The following is a 19,227-nucleotide window of genomic DNA, read 5'->3' on the forward strand; positions in this document are numbered from 1 at the left end:
TTTCTTGTGCTTGTCCATCTATATTTCTACATTTTAGCAGTATTCAGTATATTACCTTGTGTCAGATGGAGATTTTCTGGAAGAGACCAAATGTATCAGCTTAAGTGGGTCATGACAGTGGTGGGAGGGGTTCATCATTGTTTGATTCCTTCCACAGAGAGCATACTCTCCTGTCTGTCTATTGCAGGGCTAATGACACAGGAGTACTTTCTTACAAAGAGCACTTACCAGTGAGTGAGATCGTGATTGGAGACACCAACAGAACTGGCTCTGAGGCGCTCTACAGAATCGGCCCGTTGCGTTGTTATGGCGACAGTAGGTGAACTGTTTTATTTTGTAACATTTTTATCTTACAGATGGTCGCTTTGAACATCCTTGTTTTTCCAGGCAAAATGCTGAGTAACTATTGACTGTGTTCAAACTTAGAAAATATGTGTATTTCCTTTTTCTAGAGTCTGTGTGGAATGCAGCGTCCTTCTACCAGGAGTCATCCTACCTGCACTTCCCCACCCTCCAGGCAGAGCTCAGCGCTGACATCTCCTTCTACTTCAAGACCAGCGCTCCCTCAGGAGTCTTCCTGGAGAACGTGGGCCTCAAGGACTTCATTAGAGTGGAGCTCAGCTGTGAGTCTGTGGACCACACACACACATGAGAATGCCACACACAGACACAAAACACACACTCCCACACACACACACACACACACACTCATACGCATACCAAGCAGACTTACACTTGATAATCCAAATTATAAGATGTATAATAAAGTACAATTACAGTCAACTTAGTTACAGCACTATATCATCAAGCTGTCAACTTAGTTAAAGCACTATATCATCAAGCTGTCAACTTAGTTACAGCACTATATCATCAAGCTGTCAACTTAGTTACAGCACTATATCATCAAGCTGTCAACTTAGTTAAAGCACTATATCATCAAGCTGTCAACTTAGCTACAGCACTATATCATCAAGCTGTCAACTTAGTTAAAGCACTATATCATCAAGCTGTCAACTTAGTTAAAGCACTATATCATCAAGCTGTCAACTTAGTTACAGCACTATATCATCAAGCTGTCAACTTAGTTAAAGCACTATATCATCAAGCTGTCAACTTAGTTACAGCACTATATCATCAAGCTGTCAACTTAGCTACAGCACTATATCATCAAGCTGTCAACTTAGTTAAAGCACTATATCATCAAGCTGTCAACTTAGTTAAAGCACTATATCATCAAGCTGTCAACTTAGTTAAAGCACTATATCATCAAGCTGTCAACTTAGTTACAGCACTATATCATCAAGCTGTCAACTTAGTTAAAGCACTATATCATCAAGCTGTCAACTTAGTTACAGCACTATATCATCAAGCTGTCAACTTAGTTAAAGCACTATATCATCAAGCTGTCAACTTAGTTACAGCACTATATCATCAAGCTGTCAACTTAGTTAAAGCACTATATCATCAAGCTGTCAACTTAGTTACAGCACTATATCATCAAGCTGTCAACTTAGTTAAAGCACTATATCATCAAGCTGTCAACTTAGTTAAAGCACTATATCATCAAGCTGTCAACTTAGTTACAGCGCTATATCATCAAGCTGTCAACTTAGTTACAGCACTATATCATCAAGCTGTCAACTTAGTTACAGCACTATATCATCAAGCTGTCAACTTAGTTAAAGCACTATATCATCAAGCTGTCAACTTAGTTACAGCACTATATCATCAAGCTGTCAACTTAGTTACAGCACTATATCATCAAGCTGTCAACTTAGTTACAGCACTATATCATCAAGCTGTCAACTTAGTTACAGCACTATATCATCAAGCTGTCAACTTAGTTACAGCACTATATCATCAAGCTGTCAACTTAGTTACAGCACTATATCATCAAGCTGTCAACTTAGTTACAGCACTATATCATCAAGCTGTCAACTTAGTTACAGCACTATATCATCAAGCTGTCAACTTAGTTAAAGCACTATATCATCAAGCTGTCAACTTAGTTACAGCACTATATCATCAAGCTGTCAACTTAGTTAAAGCACTATATCATCAAGCTGTCAACTTAGTTACAGCACTATATCATCAAGCTGTCAACTTAGTTAAAGCACTATATCATCAAGCTGTCAACTTAGTTACAGCACTATATCATCAAGCTGTCAACTTAGTTAAAGCACTATATCATCAAGCTGTCAACTTAGTTACAGCACTATATCATCAAGCTGTCAACTTAGTTAAAGCACTATATCATCAAGCTGTCAACTTAGTTACAGCACTATATCATCAAGCTGTCAACTTAGTTAAAGCACTATATCATCAAGCTGTCAACTTAGTTACAGCACTATATCATCAAGCTGTCAACTTAGTTAAAGCACTATATCATCAAGCTGTCAACTTAGTTACAGCACTATATCATCAAGCTGTCAACTTAGTTAAAGCACTATATCATCAAGCTGTCAACTTAGTTACAGCACTATATCATCAAGCTGTCAACTTAGTTAAAGCACTATATCATCAAGCTGTCAACTTAGTTACAGCACTATATCATCAAGCTGTCAACTTAGTTAAAGCACTATATCATCAAGCTGTCAACTTAGTTACAGCACTATATCATCAAGCTGTCAACTTAGTTAAAGCACTATATCATCAAGCTGTCAACTTAGTTACAGCACTATATCATCAAGCTGTCAACTTAGTTAAAGCACTATATCATCAAGCTGTCAACTTAGTTACAGCACTATATCATCAAGCTGTCAACTTAGTTACAGCACTATATCATCAAGCTGTCAACTTAGTTAAAGCACTATATCATCAAGCTGTCAACTTAGTTACAGCACTATATCATCAAGCTGTCAACTTAGTTACAGCGCTATATCATCAAGCTGTCAACTTAGTTAAAGCACTATATCATCAAGCTGTCAACTTAGTTAAAGCACTATATCATCAAGCTGTCAACTTAGTTACAGCACTATATCATCAAGCTGTCAACTTAGTTACAGCACTTCTGTGGCTCAGTTGGTAGAGCATGGCGCTTGTAACGCCAGGGTAGTGGGTTCGATTCCCGGGACCACCCATACGTAGAATGTATGCACACATGACTGTAAGTCGCTTTGGATAAAAGCGTCAGCTAAATGGCATATATTATTATATCATCAAGCTGTCAACTTAGTTACAGCACTATATCATCAAGCTGTCAACTTAGTTACAGCACTATATCATCAAGCTGTCAACTTAGTTACAGCACTATATCATCAAGCTGTCAACTTAGTTACAGCACTATATCATCAAGCTGTCAACTTAGTTACAGCACTATATCATCAAGCTGTCAACTTAGTTACAGCGCTATATCATCAAGCTGTCAACTTAGTTAAAGCACTATATCATCAAGCTGTCAACTTAGTTACAGCACTATATCATCAAGCTGTCAACTTAGTTACAGCGCTATATCATCAAGCTGTCAACTTAGTTAAAGCACTATATCATCAAGCTGTCAACTTAGTTAAAGCACTATATCATCAAGCTGTCAACTTAGTTACAGCACTATATCATCAAGCTGTCAACTTAGTTACAGCGCTATATCATCAAGCTGTCAACTTAGTTAAAGCACTATATCATCAAGCTGTCAACTTAGTTAAAGCACTATATCATCAAGCTGTCAACTTAGTTAAAGCACTATATCATCAAGCTGTCAACTTAGTTAAAGCACTATATCATCAAGCTGTCAACTTAGTTAAAGCACTATATCATCAAGCTGTCAACTTAGTTACAGCGCTATATCATCAAGCTGTCAACTTAGCTACAGCACTATATCATCAAGCTGTGAACTTAGTTAAAGCACTATATCATCAAGCTGTCAACTTAGTTACAGCACTATATCATCAAGCTGTCAACTTAGTTACAGCACTATATCATCAAGCTGTCAACTTAGCTACAGCACTATATCATCAAGCTGTCAACTCAGCTACAGCACTATATCATCAAGCTGTCAACTTAGCTACAGCAATATATCATCAAGCTGTGAACTTAGTTAAAGCACTATATCATCAAGCTGTCAACTTAGCTACAGCACTATATTATCAAGCTGTCAACTTAGCTACAGCACTATATCATCAAGCTGTCAACTTAGCTACAGCACTATATTATCAAGCTGTCAACTTAGCTACAGCAATATATCATCAAGCTGTGAACTTAGTTAAAGCACTATATCATCAAGCTGTCAACTTAGCTACAGCACTATATTATCAAGCTGTCAACTTAGCTACAGCACTATATCATCAAGCTGTCAACTTAGCTACAGCACTATATTATCAAGCTGTCAACTTAGCTACAGCACTATATCATCAAGCTGTCAACTTAGCTACAGCACTATATCATCAAGCTGTCAACTTAGTTAAAGCACTATATCATCAAGCTGTCAACTTAGCTACAGCACTATATCATCAAGCTGTCAACTTAGTTACAGCACTATATCATCAAGCTGTCAACTTAGTTACAGCACTATATCATCAAGCTGTCAACTTAGTTACAGCACTATATCATCAAGCTGTCAACTTAGTTACAGCACTATATCATCAAGCTGTCAACTTAGTTACAGCACTATATCATCAAGCTGTCAACTTAGTTACAGCACTATATCATCAAGCTGTCAACTTAGTTACAGCACTATATCATCAAGCTGTCAACTTAGTTAAAGCACTATATCATCAAGCTGTCAACTTAGCTACAGCACTATATCATCAAGCTGTCAACTTAGTTAAAGCACTATATCATCAAGCTGTCAACTTAGCTACAGCACTATATCATCATGCTGTCAACTTAGTTACAGCACTATATCATCAAGCTGTCAACTTAGTTAAAGCACTATATCATCAAGCTGTCAACTTAGCTACAGCACTATATCATCATGCTGTCAACTTAGTTAAAGCACTATATCATCAAGCTGTCAAATTAGTTACAGCGCTATATCATCTTGCTGTCAACTTAGCTTTGAAAAGAAATGTATAATTCCACTAACAACAAGGTGGAGATCAGAAAATAAAATAAGAAAATAAAGAAAATAAGCCACGTGCCTAGAGAAAAAGAGAGAGAGAGACAGCAACACAATTAGACCCAACCAAATCATGAGATAACAAAACGATAATTACTTGACATATTGGAAAGAATTAACAAAGAAACTGAGCAAACTACAATGCTTTTTGGCCCTAAACAGAGAGTACACCGTGGACCACTGACCACTGTTACTGACCGAAACTTAAGCAAAGCTTTGATTCGTGAGCATAGCCTTGCTATTGAGAAAGGCCACGGTAGGCAGACCTGGCTCTCAAGAGAAGACAGGTTATTTGCACTCTGCCCACAAAATTAGGTGGAAATGGAGCTGCACTTCCTAACCTCCTGCCACATGTGTATGACCATATTTCCCTCAGATTACACAGATCCACAAAGAATTTGAAAACAAACCCAATTTCTATCAAGTCCCATTTCTATTGGTTGAAATACCACAGTGTGCCATCACAGCAGCAAGATTTGTGACCTGTTGCCACAAGAAAAGGGCAACCAGTGAAGAACAAACATCATTGTAAATACAACCCATATTTATGTTTATTTATTTCCCCTTTTGTACTATTTGCACATAATGTGTCATTTGTAATGTCTTTATTCAACCTTTGTGAGTGTAATGTCTACTGTACATTTGTATTGTTTATTTCACTTTTGTTTATCTAGTTCACTTGCTTTGGCAATGTTAACATATGTTTCCTATGCCAATAAAGACCTTAAATTGAAATGAGAGAGAGAGGGAGAATGAGAATGAATGTTTGAAGGATGAGTTCTCTGCGACCTGACTGTCAGCTTGTGTCCCTGTTCTGTTGCCTCAGCTCCGTCCGTGGTGACGTTCTCCTTTGACGTGGGAAACGGGCTGGTGGACCTGGCTGTCAAGTCCCACGTACCCCTGAATGACAGGCAGTGGCACTATGTGAGGGCGGAGCGCAGCGTGAAGGAGGCCTCCCTGCAGGTGGACCAGCTACCCCTGCGCTTCCTGGAAGCTCCATCTGAGGGCCACCTCCGCCTCCGGCTCAACAGCCAGCTGTTTGTGGGTAGGACTGGCCTCATAGTCTCATTTTCAACAGCCAGCTGTTTGTGGGTAGGACTGGCCTCATAGTCTCAGTCTCAACAGCCAGCTGTTTGTGGGTAGGACTGGCCTCATAGTCTCATTCTCAACAGCCAGCTGTATGTTGGTACCCCCGGACAGGGCCAAACAGGAAGGATATAACTCCACACACTTTGCCAAAGCACAGCCCCCACACCACTAGAGGGATATCTTCAACCACCAACTTACCATCCTGAGACAAAGCCCAGTACAGCCCACAAAGATCTCCTCCAAAACTGAAGGGGGGGCGCCAACCCAGACAGGAAGATCATGTCAGTGACTCAACCCACTCAAGTGATGCACCCCTCCTAGGGACGACATGAAAGAGCGCCAGTAAGCCAGTGACTCAGCCCCTGTAATAGAGTTAGAGGCAGAGAATCCCAGTGGAGAGAGGGGAACCGGCCAGGCAGAGACAGAGGGGAACCGGCCAGGCAGAGACAGCAAGGGCGGTTCGTTGCTCCAGAGCCTTTCCGTTCACCTTCACACTCCTGGGCCAGACTACACTCATATGACCCACTGAAGAGATGAGTCTTCAGTAAAGACTTAAAGGTTGAGACCGAGTCTGCGTCTCTCACATGGGTAGGCAGACCATTTCATAAAAATGGAGCTCTATAGGGGAAAGCCCTGCCTCCAGCTGTTTGCTTAGAAATTCTAGGGACAATTAGGAGGCCTGCATCTTGTGACCTACGTGTAGGTATGTACGGCAGGACCAAATCAGAAAGATAGGTAGGAGCAAGCCCATGTAATGTTTTGTAGGTTAGCAGTAATACCTTGAAATCAGCCCTTGCCTTAACAGGAAGGGCTAGCACTGGAGTAATATGATCACATTTTTGGGATCTAGTCAGGATTCTAGCAGCCATATTTAGCACTAACTGAAGTTTATTTAGTGCTTTAGCCGGGTAGCCAGAAAGTAGAGCATTGCAGTAGTCTAACCTAGAAGTGACAAAAGCATGGATTAATTTTTCTGCATCATTTTGGACAGAAAGTTTCTGATTTTTGCAATGTTACGTAGATAGAAAAAAGCTGCCCTTCAAACAGTCTTTGTGGGTAGGACTGGCCTGGTCTCATAGCCTTAGTTTCAGTCTCAATAGCCAGCTGTTTGTGGGTATGGCTGGCCTTAGTAATATAATATAACCCCTCTTTGGAAATAATTTATTTCAATACACAGACTTTAACAGTGGCCTTTCCCCTGACAAGTTCCACCAGAGATATACTATTGTCTCGGTACATTTGCTATTTTAGGATTTATGATAGCCTCAAATAGACAATAGGTCACAGTATGAATGATCATATTCATTATGATTATTTCACAGTCACTTTCTGCTTATACCAAGGCATTACACACATGAATGGGTTTCCTATAAGACATTACCTATAAGCTTTCCCTGAGATTAAACCTTTTGTTGGCCATAAATCTTGATTTGTCATTCAAGCGCTTTACTGTTTCTTCTGCTTATAATGTTTGCAAAGTTCTGCCCAACACTTCATCCTAATAGCTATTCTTCCATATTTGCATATAGTTAGTCTTAATGAGCTCCAGAGTTGTTTTACATACTTAAATCAAGGGTTGCATTAAAGCAGTGGGCTTCTTTAGCCTCCCGGTGAGTTATTATCTATAACAACTAGACTACAAATGTGTTATAACAATGTTATAGGCATTATGAACTAGTTATAACAGGGGGAACAGCAGCTAGTACTCAGTAGAATGTGATGCTTTATATACTAATTGTGTTATAACACTGTAATAAACATATGAACTAGTTATAACCTGTCGTCTCTCCTCCAGGGGGAACGGCGGCTAGGCAGAGGGGCTTCTTGGGTTGCATCAGAACTCTGACTATAAACGGTGTGACCTTTAACCTGGAGGAGCGGGCTAAGATGACCCCGGGGGTGAGCGCTGGCTGCCCCGGCCACTGCAGTGGCTCCAGCAGTCTCTGCCACAACAGCGGGAGGTGCATTGAGAAGAACAGCGGCTACATCTGTGACTGCTCTCAGTCTGCCTATGGGGGGCCCTCCTGCAAGGAAGGTGTGTGATGATATGCCCCCCAAGAACTAGATGTAAATGGGTTCACTCATGTTATTGTTGTTTGATGAATTATTGAATGGAAAAAACAATTGACACAATGATTAAGACATAAGAAAAGGCTTACATTTCCAAATGAAGATGAATCATGTATCTAATGCAATTGGTACTTGGTACTCGCCGCCAGGTCCTCGTCATACTTCATGTATTATACAGTAGAATGATGACATTCATATGCAACCGGTACTGTACAGCTCTCCACTCCCCTGCCGAAAAGTGTTGGGTCTTTTTTTTCTTCCTTGCCAGGTTTTGAGCCCTCCCAATCTAGAACAAAAAGTGCAACTCTTGAGCAAAAAACTTTGTGTATCCACTACTGCATGTGTGGGATTCTAGAATATGGTTCTTAGCTTCTTTTTCTCTGAACTACTGGATATACTTGTACCTGAGCCACTTGCAAGTTAAGGAAATTCTTACCTTCAATCATTCTTAAGAAAAATAAGCAATATTGACCTATCTTAACCCTTTTCTGTAGATGCTCCTTTATTTCCAGCATCTGCTGTTGTGTGGGTAGAGAGCCTTCAATTCTTTATTCTCTTTCCACTAAGTCATGATGACTTATTATGAAACTTAGTTATAAAAAAAATACAACTCGCTGGGAATGTGCTTAGACTGCTATATAATTATGCAATATATATATTTCCCATTAATTAATTTTTGAGGGGAACGGGAGAAGAGAAAATAACAGAATGCTTTGAGGGGTATTCACTTTGCTCTTGAAGTGGAGGTGTTGAGATCAGTGGCTTTCAGAGTGTAGATTGTGCTCCATCTGAAAAAGAGATCAAATCTAGGCCTCCATTATCATGGAGCAGACACGTCTTTGACAAAGGGTGGTCTGTTTCTTATAGGATGTACATTTTGTTCTATTTTGTCCAATGAAATTGACAGAACGTGCATTCATCAAGAATGTTTTTTAAATGTTTCTTCTGACTGTTGCTTTGGTTTAGCTAAAAACAGCTACAATTTGATTAATATTATTTGCTCTCAACAATTTATATTTTGAATTCAGTGTATTGCAGTATGTCTGTCCAAATGATCCATCCTCTCTCCCTGTCCCTACAGAGGTGTCTGTGTCGTTTAACAGAGAGTCGTCGGTGACCTACACCTTCCAGGAGCCTTTCTCTGTGATGCAGAATAGGAGCTTCCAGGCCTCCAGTGTCTACAGAGGGAACAGCAGGGCCAGAGAGAACATGGCTTTCATCTTCATGACCACACAGAGCCCTGCCATGCTGCTCACTGTCAGCACCTTCAGCCAGCAGTACATAGCAGTCATCCTGGCACGCAACGGTAGGGACACCTCTACTACTCATTTGTCAGTATTACAAATAATTTAATAATTTCTGAGGTGTCCATTTACACCTCATTGCATTTGGTAATATGAGTGAAATTCAATATGCTTCAAACATATTTCCAGATTTGTATTTGGACTCTGACGGGAAGAAGTTGGGACTCCACCAAGGCTTTAGTGAAGGGTGTTATAATGACTCCATTAGCTGGCAGAGGGCAACTCTAAAATCAGAATGTAATCTCATTATATGGAAGAGAGTGCTAACTATTGCGTACTATTTACTCCAGCTGAGTGTTCTCTCCCATTGTACCGCACAGCAAAGAGCTGAAAAAACCACTTTGCCTTGCACAACTTTCAACACAAAGAATGCAATTCGTTTCATAGAAAGATGGATTTATAATCCCTTGACAAGTATGGAACAAGTAATGTGTCATGTTTAGAATATTTCCATCCATCACATAACAGACAGGAATAAAAAATAACTCATTTAACCTTGACAGATCCAAGTTCAATGGCGCGTCTAAGCCTATTCTGCCGCATTCATAACGAAGCCTTGATCACGCACCTTAACCTCTAATCTGACAGCCTTCCAAGTTGTACAGAAAGCCCATCAGCATCGCGATGAGTGACGCCCTGTGTTTCTTTAAGTCTTTGCTCTTTTGTTCAATCGGAATGCGTGGATGAATCACACCTTTGTAAATATGGGAGGATCAGGAGGACACTTCCTCCACAGTAATCTCAGGAACCCGGGCACTGTCAGGGGGTTCTCAAACACAACAGAAATCCCTTCACCAACCGTGCTGGAATTGTAATATTGACCCAACTTCACTTGATAATGCAAAGCTCTCTGCCTCTCTGATCTAGTGTGGTATGTGTGTGGGAGGAACATTTGGTGAATATTGACATATTCAACACAGGGCAAAGAGTTTATGCTGCTCCAGGATACATATTTATGTCTAAAGAGGTAACTGTGGGGGCTTCAATAGAGAAGTCTATAAACTGCCAACACTCTTCATTGTATTTCAGTCATAATGCTATTTTTGTTAATAAGCTTATCTTAATTCCAAACTAATTTTTATTGATTGATATGAATTTAAAATAAAGGTTTGTAGGTGAAGGTGAGGTGAGCCACGTCATGAGATGAGTTTAGCTATTTAAATGTTATTCTCAAGCCTCCAGCTTGGGACAATCTCATTGGCACAGCTCATGGATTATGGCTGTATTCAAAGAACAAGGCAATATTGTTTACAAATCACCATGAGGGCAATTGTTTCAATTATTTCCAAATATGATTTCATGTTGGTGCATATACTTACATACTTTAGCCCAAAAGGTGACTGGGGATATTTGAACAGTCCTCACATTGACTTCAATGCGTGACTTTAACAAGTCCAATAGTCAACAACTTAATGTAGGTTTCAGATCTTTCAGTGCATAGTTTTCACCCAGTTTGTGTTGTGGTCTATAGGGAGTCTACAGATCTGGTACCATCTCCATGTGGACAGGAGGCCAGATGTGTTCAGTCCCAGACCCTCCAGCCTGGCAGACGGACACCTCCACCGTATCAGAATCCACCGTGAGGGAAAAGACGTCTACCTACAGGTGAGCAATGGATACATTTACAAAAGGTGTAGATCCTGTGCATTGTAATTCCATCACTACATATGGGCATGTCAATCCTCATTAATAACCCCCATAAATATTTGTCTAGTGGAGTATTTGCATATGATCTCAGTGATCCTTGTCCCAGAGTATGTGTTAGAGCAGGGGTACTCCATTATTACCCTTTGAGGTCTGTATCCTGCTGGTTTTCTGTTCTATCAGATAATTAATTGCACCCACCTTGTGTTCCCGGTCTAAACCAGTCCCTGATTAGCAACAATGAAAAAAACTAGCTTCGAGGTCCAGAGTTTGAGGGTATTAGAGATACAAAATAGCAAAATGCTGATCCTCGTTTATTTAAGAGGAGACATTTTAAAAAGTTTTCTCCTAAAGGGTTTTTAAATGACATGTTCTACTCTGATTTAGCCACTATCTCCTGTATTCCTGACCCTGAAAAATGTCTCCTCCCTGTGTATTGCTTTGGCAGATAAACACACCCCTTTAAAAAAATTCAGAGTCAAAGAAAGATCCAACCCTTGGTTTTCTTCGGTGCTCTCTGAGCTCATTCAAATGAGATAATCAGGCCTGGGCCAAAGCAAGGAAAACTGAATCTGTAGTAGACTCGCAATCTTTCAGGCAATTGAGAAACATATGTACTATCTTGATGAGGAAAGCTAAATCAAGCCATCTTTTTTAGCTCTATCTCTGACTCTGCTGGGGATCCTAAGCAAGTTCTGTCTGACTCTGGCATCATAACAGAGAAGAATGGGATAAATGATGTTTTTAGTCATAATTTTATCTCGGCAAGGCTTTTTATTTGAGAGAAACTGTGGTCTAATTGACCCTGGACAGTCAATTGACTGCTCTTCCATCTGCCAGCTGACTTGATGGTTAAACCATTAACTTCTAGTGAATTTTTGTTTTCATTTAAACAATTTATTTTTTGTGAATTATTAACTGGGGCTGACATGCCTGATTGCTCAATCATTAACCCATATGATTTACCTGACAATTATATCTAGTACAATATCCAAGGTTTAGAAGACGGCCCATGTACTCCCCCTTCAGAAAGGTGACCTTTGTGACCTAATTCATTCTTGCCCTATTTCTAAACTTAGCTAAAATATTATAGTCCTTGATTAACTCTCAGCTAAGATCTTTGAAATGCATTTAAATTGTACATCAGTCAGGTTTTTGATCAGGTCATAGCACTATCTCTATGCATCCCTAGTTATTAATAATGTGGTTGACTTTATGGATAAAAGCCTATACTTGTCAACTAACACAGCTCGGAAATAAAGACACTAAGGACAATCACCCACGACAAACTCAAAGAATATGGCTGCCTAAATATGGTTCCCAATCAGAGACAACGATAAACACCTGCCTCTGATTGAGAACCACTCCAGACAGCCATAGACTTTGCTAGATACCCCACTAAGCTACAATCCCAATACCAACACCAAAACCCCAAGACAAAACACACCACAATACAAAAACCCCATGCCACACCCTGGCCTGACCCAATACATGAAGATAAACACAAAATACTTCGACCAGGGCGTGACAGCAACAATTTTAGTACTGCATTCTCTACCAGAAAGTTGGTTGGCCCTCTTTGATGTCACGTAGGTTGATACATTGCTATGTTTTCATTTATAAATCTTTTACAAAAACTGTACCTACTGTAACATATTTACTAAACTTTAGACATACAAGTTACCACACCCGGTCTCAGGGATGGTTAACTCTGGATATTCCTTTGGTCTCTACTGAGACAGGTAAATCCAGCTTTTAGGTTTTTTTGCAGCTTATTTGTGGAACAATCTTCAAAATGTTCTTAAATGTGATGTCTACTGCCTCTAGGTCAATTCAGAAAGCTGATTGAGGACCTTATTACTGATGAATGTGTTTGTTCTGCTGCTTCTAGGTCCATTCAGAAAGCTGTTTGAGGACCTTATTACTGATGAAAGTGTTTGTTCTGCTGCCTCTAGGTCCATTCAGAAAGCTGATTGAGGACCTTATTACTGATGAAAGTGTTTGTTCTGCTGCCTCTAGGTCCATTCAGAAAGCTGATTGAGGACCTTATTACTGATGAAAGTGTTTGTTCTGCTGCCTCTAGGTCCATTCAGAAAGCTGATTGAGGACCTTATTACTGATGAAAGTGTTTGTTCTGCTGCCTCTAGGTCCATTCAGAAAGCTGATTGAGGACCTTATTACTGATGAATGTGTTTGTTCTGCTGCCTCTAGGTCCATTCAGAAAGCTGATTGAGGACCTTATTACTGATGAATGTGTTTGTTCTGCTGCCTCTAGGTCCATTCAGAAAGCTGATTGAGGACCTTATTACTGATGAAAGTGTTTGTTCTGCTGCCTCTAGGTCCATTCAGAAAGCTGATTGAGGACCTTATTACTGATGAAAGTGTTTGTTCTGCTGCCTCTAGGTCCATTCAGAAAGCTGATTGAGGACCTTATTACTGATGAAAGTGTTTGTTCTGCTGCCTCTAGGTCCATTCAGAAAGCTGATTGAGGACCTTATTACTGATGAAAGTGTTTGTTCTGCTGCCTCTAGGTCCATTCAGAAAGCTGATTGAGGACCTTATTACTGATGAATGTGTTTGTTCTGCTGCCTCTAGGTCCATTCAGAAAGCTGATTGAGGACCTTATTACTGATGAATGTGTTTGTTCTGCTGCCTCTAGGTCCATTCAGAAAGCTGATTGAGGACCTTATTACTGATGAATGTGTTTGTTCTGCTGCCTCTAGGTCCATTCAGAAAGCTGATTGAGGACCTTATTACTGATGAATGTGTTTGTTCTTTATGACCGTGTTTTTCTTTCTGCTTGCATTTTTGTATTTACATTTTGATGTGTGTATTTTCTGTCATCTATGTTATTTAGGGATCATCTGTAAAATAGACTTGGTCTCAGTATGACTCCCTGATAAATAAAGTTTAAATAAAAACATTTAACAAATGTATATCGCTATGAGAGTGCATTGGTACTACAGTAAACGGCAGCCGTTTAAATGTATACCGCTATGAGAGTGCATTGGTACTACAGTAAACGGCAGCCGTTTAAATGTATACCGCTATGAGAGTGCATTGGTACTACAGTAAACGGCAGCCGTTTAAATGTATACCGCTATGAGAGTGCATTGGTACTACAGTAAACGGCAGCCGTTCAAATGTATACCGCTATGAGAGTGCATTGGTACTACAGTAAACGGCAGCCGTTTAAATGTATACCGCTATGAGAGTGCATTGGTACTACAGTAAACGGCAGCCGTTTAAATGTATACCGCTATGAGAGTGCATTGGTACTACAGTAAACGGCAGCCGTTCAAATGTATACCGCTATGAGAGTGCATTGGTACTACAGTAAACGGCAGCCGTTTAAATGTATACCGCTATGAGAGTGCATTGGTACTACAGTAAACGGCAGCCGTTTAAATGTATACCGCTATGAGAGTGCATTGGTACTACAGTAAACGGCAGCCGTTTAAATGAAAGAATGTCATACTCAATCCATAATGTATTGAAATGTAAAATGGATTTGTAATTCCTGTAATCCTCCTTATTATTTGATTATTTTTCACTTTCCCTCAGATCGACCAGGACATCCACAGGAAGTACACCCTGTCATCTGATGCAGAGTTGATCTTTATCAGATCCTTGACTTTGGGCATAGTCGTCGGTAAGCCTTCCAATGAAATTCTACTGCCATGCAGGGAGCTATTTTGAATAATAGAAGGTGGAGGACCATTTAGTGGGACCATACTATGATACTGAAGAAGTTTAGGTTTTTTACATGTTCTGTTTTTGACTTAATGTTCAAATGCTCATAACAATTTCCCAAAATGTTCATACCCCGTCTCAGAACAGCTTTTGTAATCGCAGATTTAAAGATTTTGACCATCATTGCTGAAGGATGATTGTTTTTTATATCCCTCACTGCTGTTGCCATAGAAACATGTGTATTTAATTCTGGATGGAAATAATGGTGAACCTAATAAAGACTCAATAAAGATTAATTGATGGGACCTAAAATGGTGCTGTTTGAAAGCACAGAAATGTCTTAAACAATAACCTAGACAGAAAGCAAACTCTCTCACCTCCTCTCCCTCCCTTTCCCGCTCTAATGAAGATCTATTAAAAATGCTCTGCATACATATCTTCCCCAATGACTCATTTGTACATCATGAAGTATGTTTTGTAATTTTTAGTTTTTAGTGGGAGACTGCTGCTATAATGCTTCAATGTTAATTCTGTATAACAGGAGGTGAGAATTTTGATGAGGAAGTGATGCAGGCAGGATCTAAGGGCTTCATTGGCTGCCTGTCCTCCGTCCAGTTCAATCACATGGCTCCACTGAAGGCAGCACTACTGAACCGTGGCAGCTCATTGGTCAGTGTACGGGGTCACCTGGTGGAGTCTAACTGTGGGGCTCCGGCGGACTCAACAACCTCACACCCACTCTCAGGTAAGTGCTGCTGTTGTAAGAAACAGTCTCCACTCAGCTAACTGGATAAAACAAGTAAATGAGTTCCTTTACTCTGCCACAGCTGTTCAGCTTTCACAGCGGAAGCCATTTGGAGCTGTGCGGAATCGATTGTGGATGTTCCCAGTCTCGCCTCCTGCTTAAAGCATCATTATTACATTTCAGATGAATCAGGAATGAGTCGACAATGAGCTGAAGCCTGCCAGCCTGATGGAACTTTTGTTTTTCATTGTTTACGCAGTTAAACAAATAAGTTATATTCTGTCACATACACCCTGTTGAGGAACATCCATTTTGCTGCACAGCTCGTTCACTCATTACTGAAAGATAATGAATGGGCCTTTCTTCCCTGCCAGATCAAGCTGCGAAAACAAACAAAGATAATGTCAGCCTGCATGACTCGGCAGTCATAGGAGGTTTGTTTCTCTATTTTATCTTAATTTATTGTTTCGGTGTTAATATGAAACTAGTCTCAGATGTCACTTTGTTTCACTGTCTTTCTTCCTCTCTCTCTCTTCCTCTCTCTCTCTTCCTCTCTCTCTCACTCTCTTACCTCACAATGGCTGTTTTTTGTGAATGGGGTTCCTCATTGTTAAAGCTGCAATATGTAACTTTTTGGGCGACCCAACCAAATTCACACAGAAATGTGTGTTTATAGATCTGTCATTCTCATCGAAAGCAAGTCTAAGAGGTGGTAGAGATGTTCTATGTGCACTATTTCTATGCTTCCCATTCCTTCGTTACATTTTTGCATCTTTTACTTCCAGTTTTGTACACCAGCTTCAAACAGCTGAAAATACAATTATTTTTGGTTATGGAAAATATGTTTCACAGCAGTGTAGATGGTACAATGATGATACACTATAATTGCTTGTTTTGTCACATATACAGTTCAAAAGTGCTGGACACACAACTAGCTATTTACATGTAAAAATAATAGGGGGGAATAAACAGTGCAACGGGACTATTAAGCAAACTATTCGAATTTTAGCAACCAGGTAATGGCGCAGCGATTTCTGCATAGTGCATTTTTAAGTCCAGGATAACTTATTTCTAATAAATTGAGACGTACCATGATATGAGTCATGACCCCAGCCCCCCTCAGATGTTATAACTAAAATGGCTGCCCTTGCTCCCCTGCAGGTGTGGTGTCAGCAGTAATCTTCATCACTCTGTGTGTAGTGGTGGTGATGACCCGTTTCCTGTACCAGCACCGGCAGGCCCGGAGAGACACAAGCATCAAGGAGAAGGAGCACCAAACCAATGTGGAAATAGCCTGCCGGAGAGAAGCAGCCTACCAGGCAGAACCAGCCTACCGGACAGAGTGCCACCTCCATGACAGTCATAGCTCCACCCTCAGGGACAACAGGGAGTACTATATCTGACCACAGTGTCCAGCCAAGCCTTCTAGCCATCGCCGCTTACCTCTCTTCTGTTTTGTCTAGCTGTCTGCACAGGAGGAGGCAGCCTTTTTCCTCCCTCCTCTGGGGTAGAAATTAAGAATTCCTTCTCCTTTAGGGAACTGTGGGAATATCCCGATGGGGAATTTCTTCCCGTTTCTGTGTAGATACTCCGTAGGACGGGACTTGTAGCTGCAAATATGTTGACCGGCCGGCTCACAAATGGTGGTGATGGGACAGGAAAACAGTGCCATGAGAGATTGAAGCATATGGATATTGGGCAATGGATTTATCCAATGACAGAAATACACAGAGTCTGGAAAGATTAGAATATTCAATGTTATGGGAAAAGTGGGCAATGTTATGGTAAAAGTGGGCAATGTTATGGTAAAAGTGGGCAGTGTTATGGTAAAAGTGGGCAATGTTATGGGAAAAAGCCACAATGGTGTAGATGGCCAAGATTAAACTATCCGACTGTCATGTGGGGAAGAAATCTCACGACACACAGAATCTACACACAGATGCACTTACTCCATTTCAAATACTTACGAAAAGGACGAGAAGTTCAATAGCTTTCACATCTGTGCCATTGATGTAATACAGAGGGTCAATACAGAGTGGCTTGCCTTCAGAGGGCAGGGAGACTATTCAGCCACCATTTTGATGGTAATTACAGTACCGCGGTGCAGTGCTCTGGGAATGGTTGAAAAGGCTCAATGCAAAGTCCTTCTGAGATAACATAATATTAAATAACACATTGGAGTAAGAGAAGTATTGTTTTACTGATCTTGATAATGCAGTGATTAATTAAGATTAAATACAAAAAGTTATATATTTAAATGTCATTAAATCCCTAAATAAAGCCATTTCAAAATTACATCATTACAAGAGACAGGTGCCTGGACCGGTTTCCTACATTTTTCTTTGGAAAGTTCAATTGAAAATCATTGTTCTTTCTGCCCAGTGTTCTTGAGGTTTCTATGCCATAGGCTAGGCTGCTTTGTATTGCTGCAAGGAAGAGAATGTAAAAAGAACCCAGCTGACTGGAACATCTGCTAGCTGTCCCCTAGCAAGAGAACCAACCCATCACATCCCACTCAAGTGGCTGCCGGCCAAGGGTTAGAAGAGTCTTCAAAGAACTGCCATATACAAAGCTTTAGTTGTTCCTCATCTTCTCATAAGCTCTTTGTCTTTTCTTTGTACTTTCATTGTTTCGTTTGGATTGTTTCCTCAAGCAGCCATTTGTTCTGGCACACCTTTGATCCTGGTCATGCGTTGGTGACCATTTTATATCTTATTTCTTATTTGAAGTTTGTAATTCATTGCTTTTGTACTGATTGTCAACAGTATCCCTATGTTAGATCTACATTATAAGGTGATTAGTGTTTACTAGTATTGGATGATGGATGTGGATGTTCAGCTTAGTTTTATTTTCCACCTAAAATGAAGAGGGAAAGTATCATCAGTGCAAAATAACCCGGTTTGACAGTTTAGAAAGAATAAAAACAGAGAATGAAAATTCACACGTAAAACTCTTTCATGAGCAACAATTCATATACACACCGTCACAAAATAATAAGATTGGCTGAGGTATTGCCTGAAAACATTTTTCTTTCAAAGTGTCCTTGAAAGCAAGTTATAATTAACCTCTGAGACTCCTATTTGTACTTGTTGATATTGTGATTACTTTGAGGGCCAATTTTGTATGGCTATAATTGTACAGGTATATAATGAATATATGTTTAATAAAACCAAACATTCTTTTTGAAAAATAATTCATATTTTCCAGATGTTTCGTGCTACATAACCTCTATCACAACCATTCTCTTTCTTCCGTTCACACACATTTTTGGGGCTTTGAATACGGTATGTGTCTTTGCATTTGTTGGTACATGTGTGTATAAGCATGTACAGACCAAGGATGGGTGGTGCTGTGTATTCTGATGAAGTAGAAACATTCATTACGTGGTGTGAAACTACGTCCCGTCTTCCTCCAAACGTTGTTATGGTAAATAGGGTACAAAATGGAATCTGACCTAATTCAATCACTAAGCCAGAACATTTCATTGCTTCCATGTCAGAACTGTAGTTGTGGAACATTTTATTGTGTCTCTTTTTTTTGTGACCACATTTATATACTTTTCTGTGATTTCTTTGTTGGGGGTGTGGGGGGTTAAAGGTTCAAGCAACACATAATTTGCTACTCAGTTA

The 19,227-nt window shown here is 40.1% G+C and overlaps 1 protein-coding gene across 1 annotated transcript in view; it reads left to right on the forward strand.

The window, feature by feature from the left end:
* Positions 1-18,785, forward strand: part of LOC118386437 (contactin-associated protein-like 5) — a 117,734-nt gene extending 98,949 nt beyond the window's left edge. The window contains exons 15-24 of the mRNA XM_052522951.1: positions 188-315; positions 453-623; positions 5,880-6,098; positions 7,938-8,177; positions 9,294-9,518; positions 10,988-11,121; positions 14,725-14,812; positions 15,395-15,598; positions 15,973-16,032; positions 16,760-18,785. Coding sequence (XP_052378911.1) covers positions 188-315; positions 453-623; positions 5,880-6,098; positions 7,938-8,177; positions 9,294-9,518; positions 10,988-11,121; positions 14,725-14,812; positions 15,395-15,598; positions 15,973-16,032; positions 16,760-17,001 — 1,711 coding nt within the window. The 3' untranslated portion in view covers positions 17,002-18,785. The remainder of the gene's footprint in view (positions 1-187; positions 316-452; positions 624-5,879; positions 6,099-7,937; positions 8,178-9,293; positions 9,519-10,987; positions 11,122-14,724; positions 14,813-15,394; positions 15,599-15,972; positions 16,033-16,759) is intronic.
* The last annotated feature ends 442 nt before the right edge of the window (positions 18,786-19,227 follow it).

Source organism: Oncorhynchus keta, chromosome 7, assembly GCF_023373465.1.
Source record: "Oncorhynchus keta strain PuntledgeMale-10-30-2019 chromosome 7, Oket_V2, whole genome shotgun sequence".
In the NCBI taxonomy this organism is placed as follows: domain Eukaryota; kingdom Metazoa; phylum Chordata; class Actinopteri; order Salmoniformes; family Salmonidae; genus Oncorhynchus; species Oncorhynchus keta.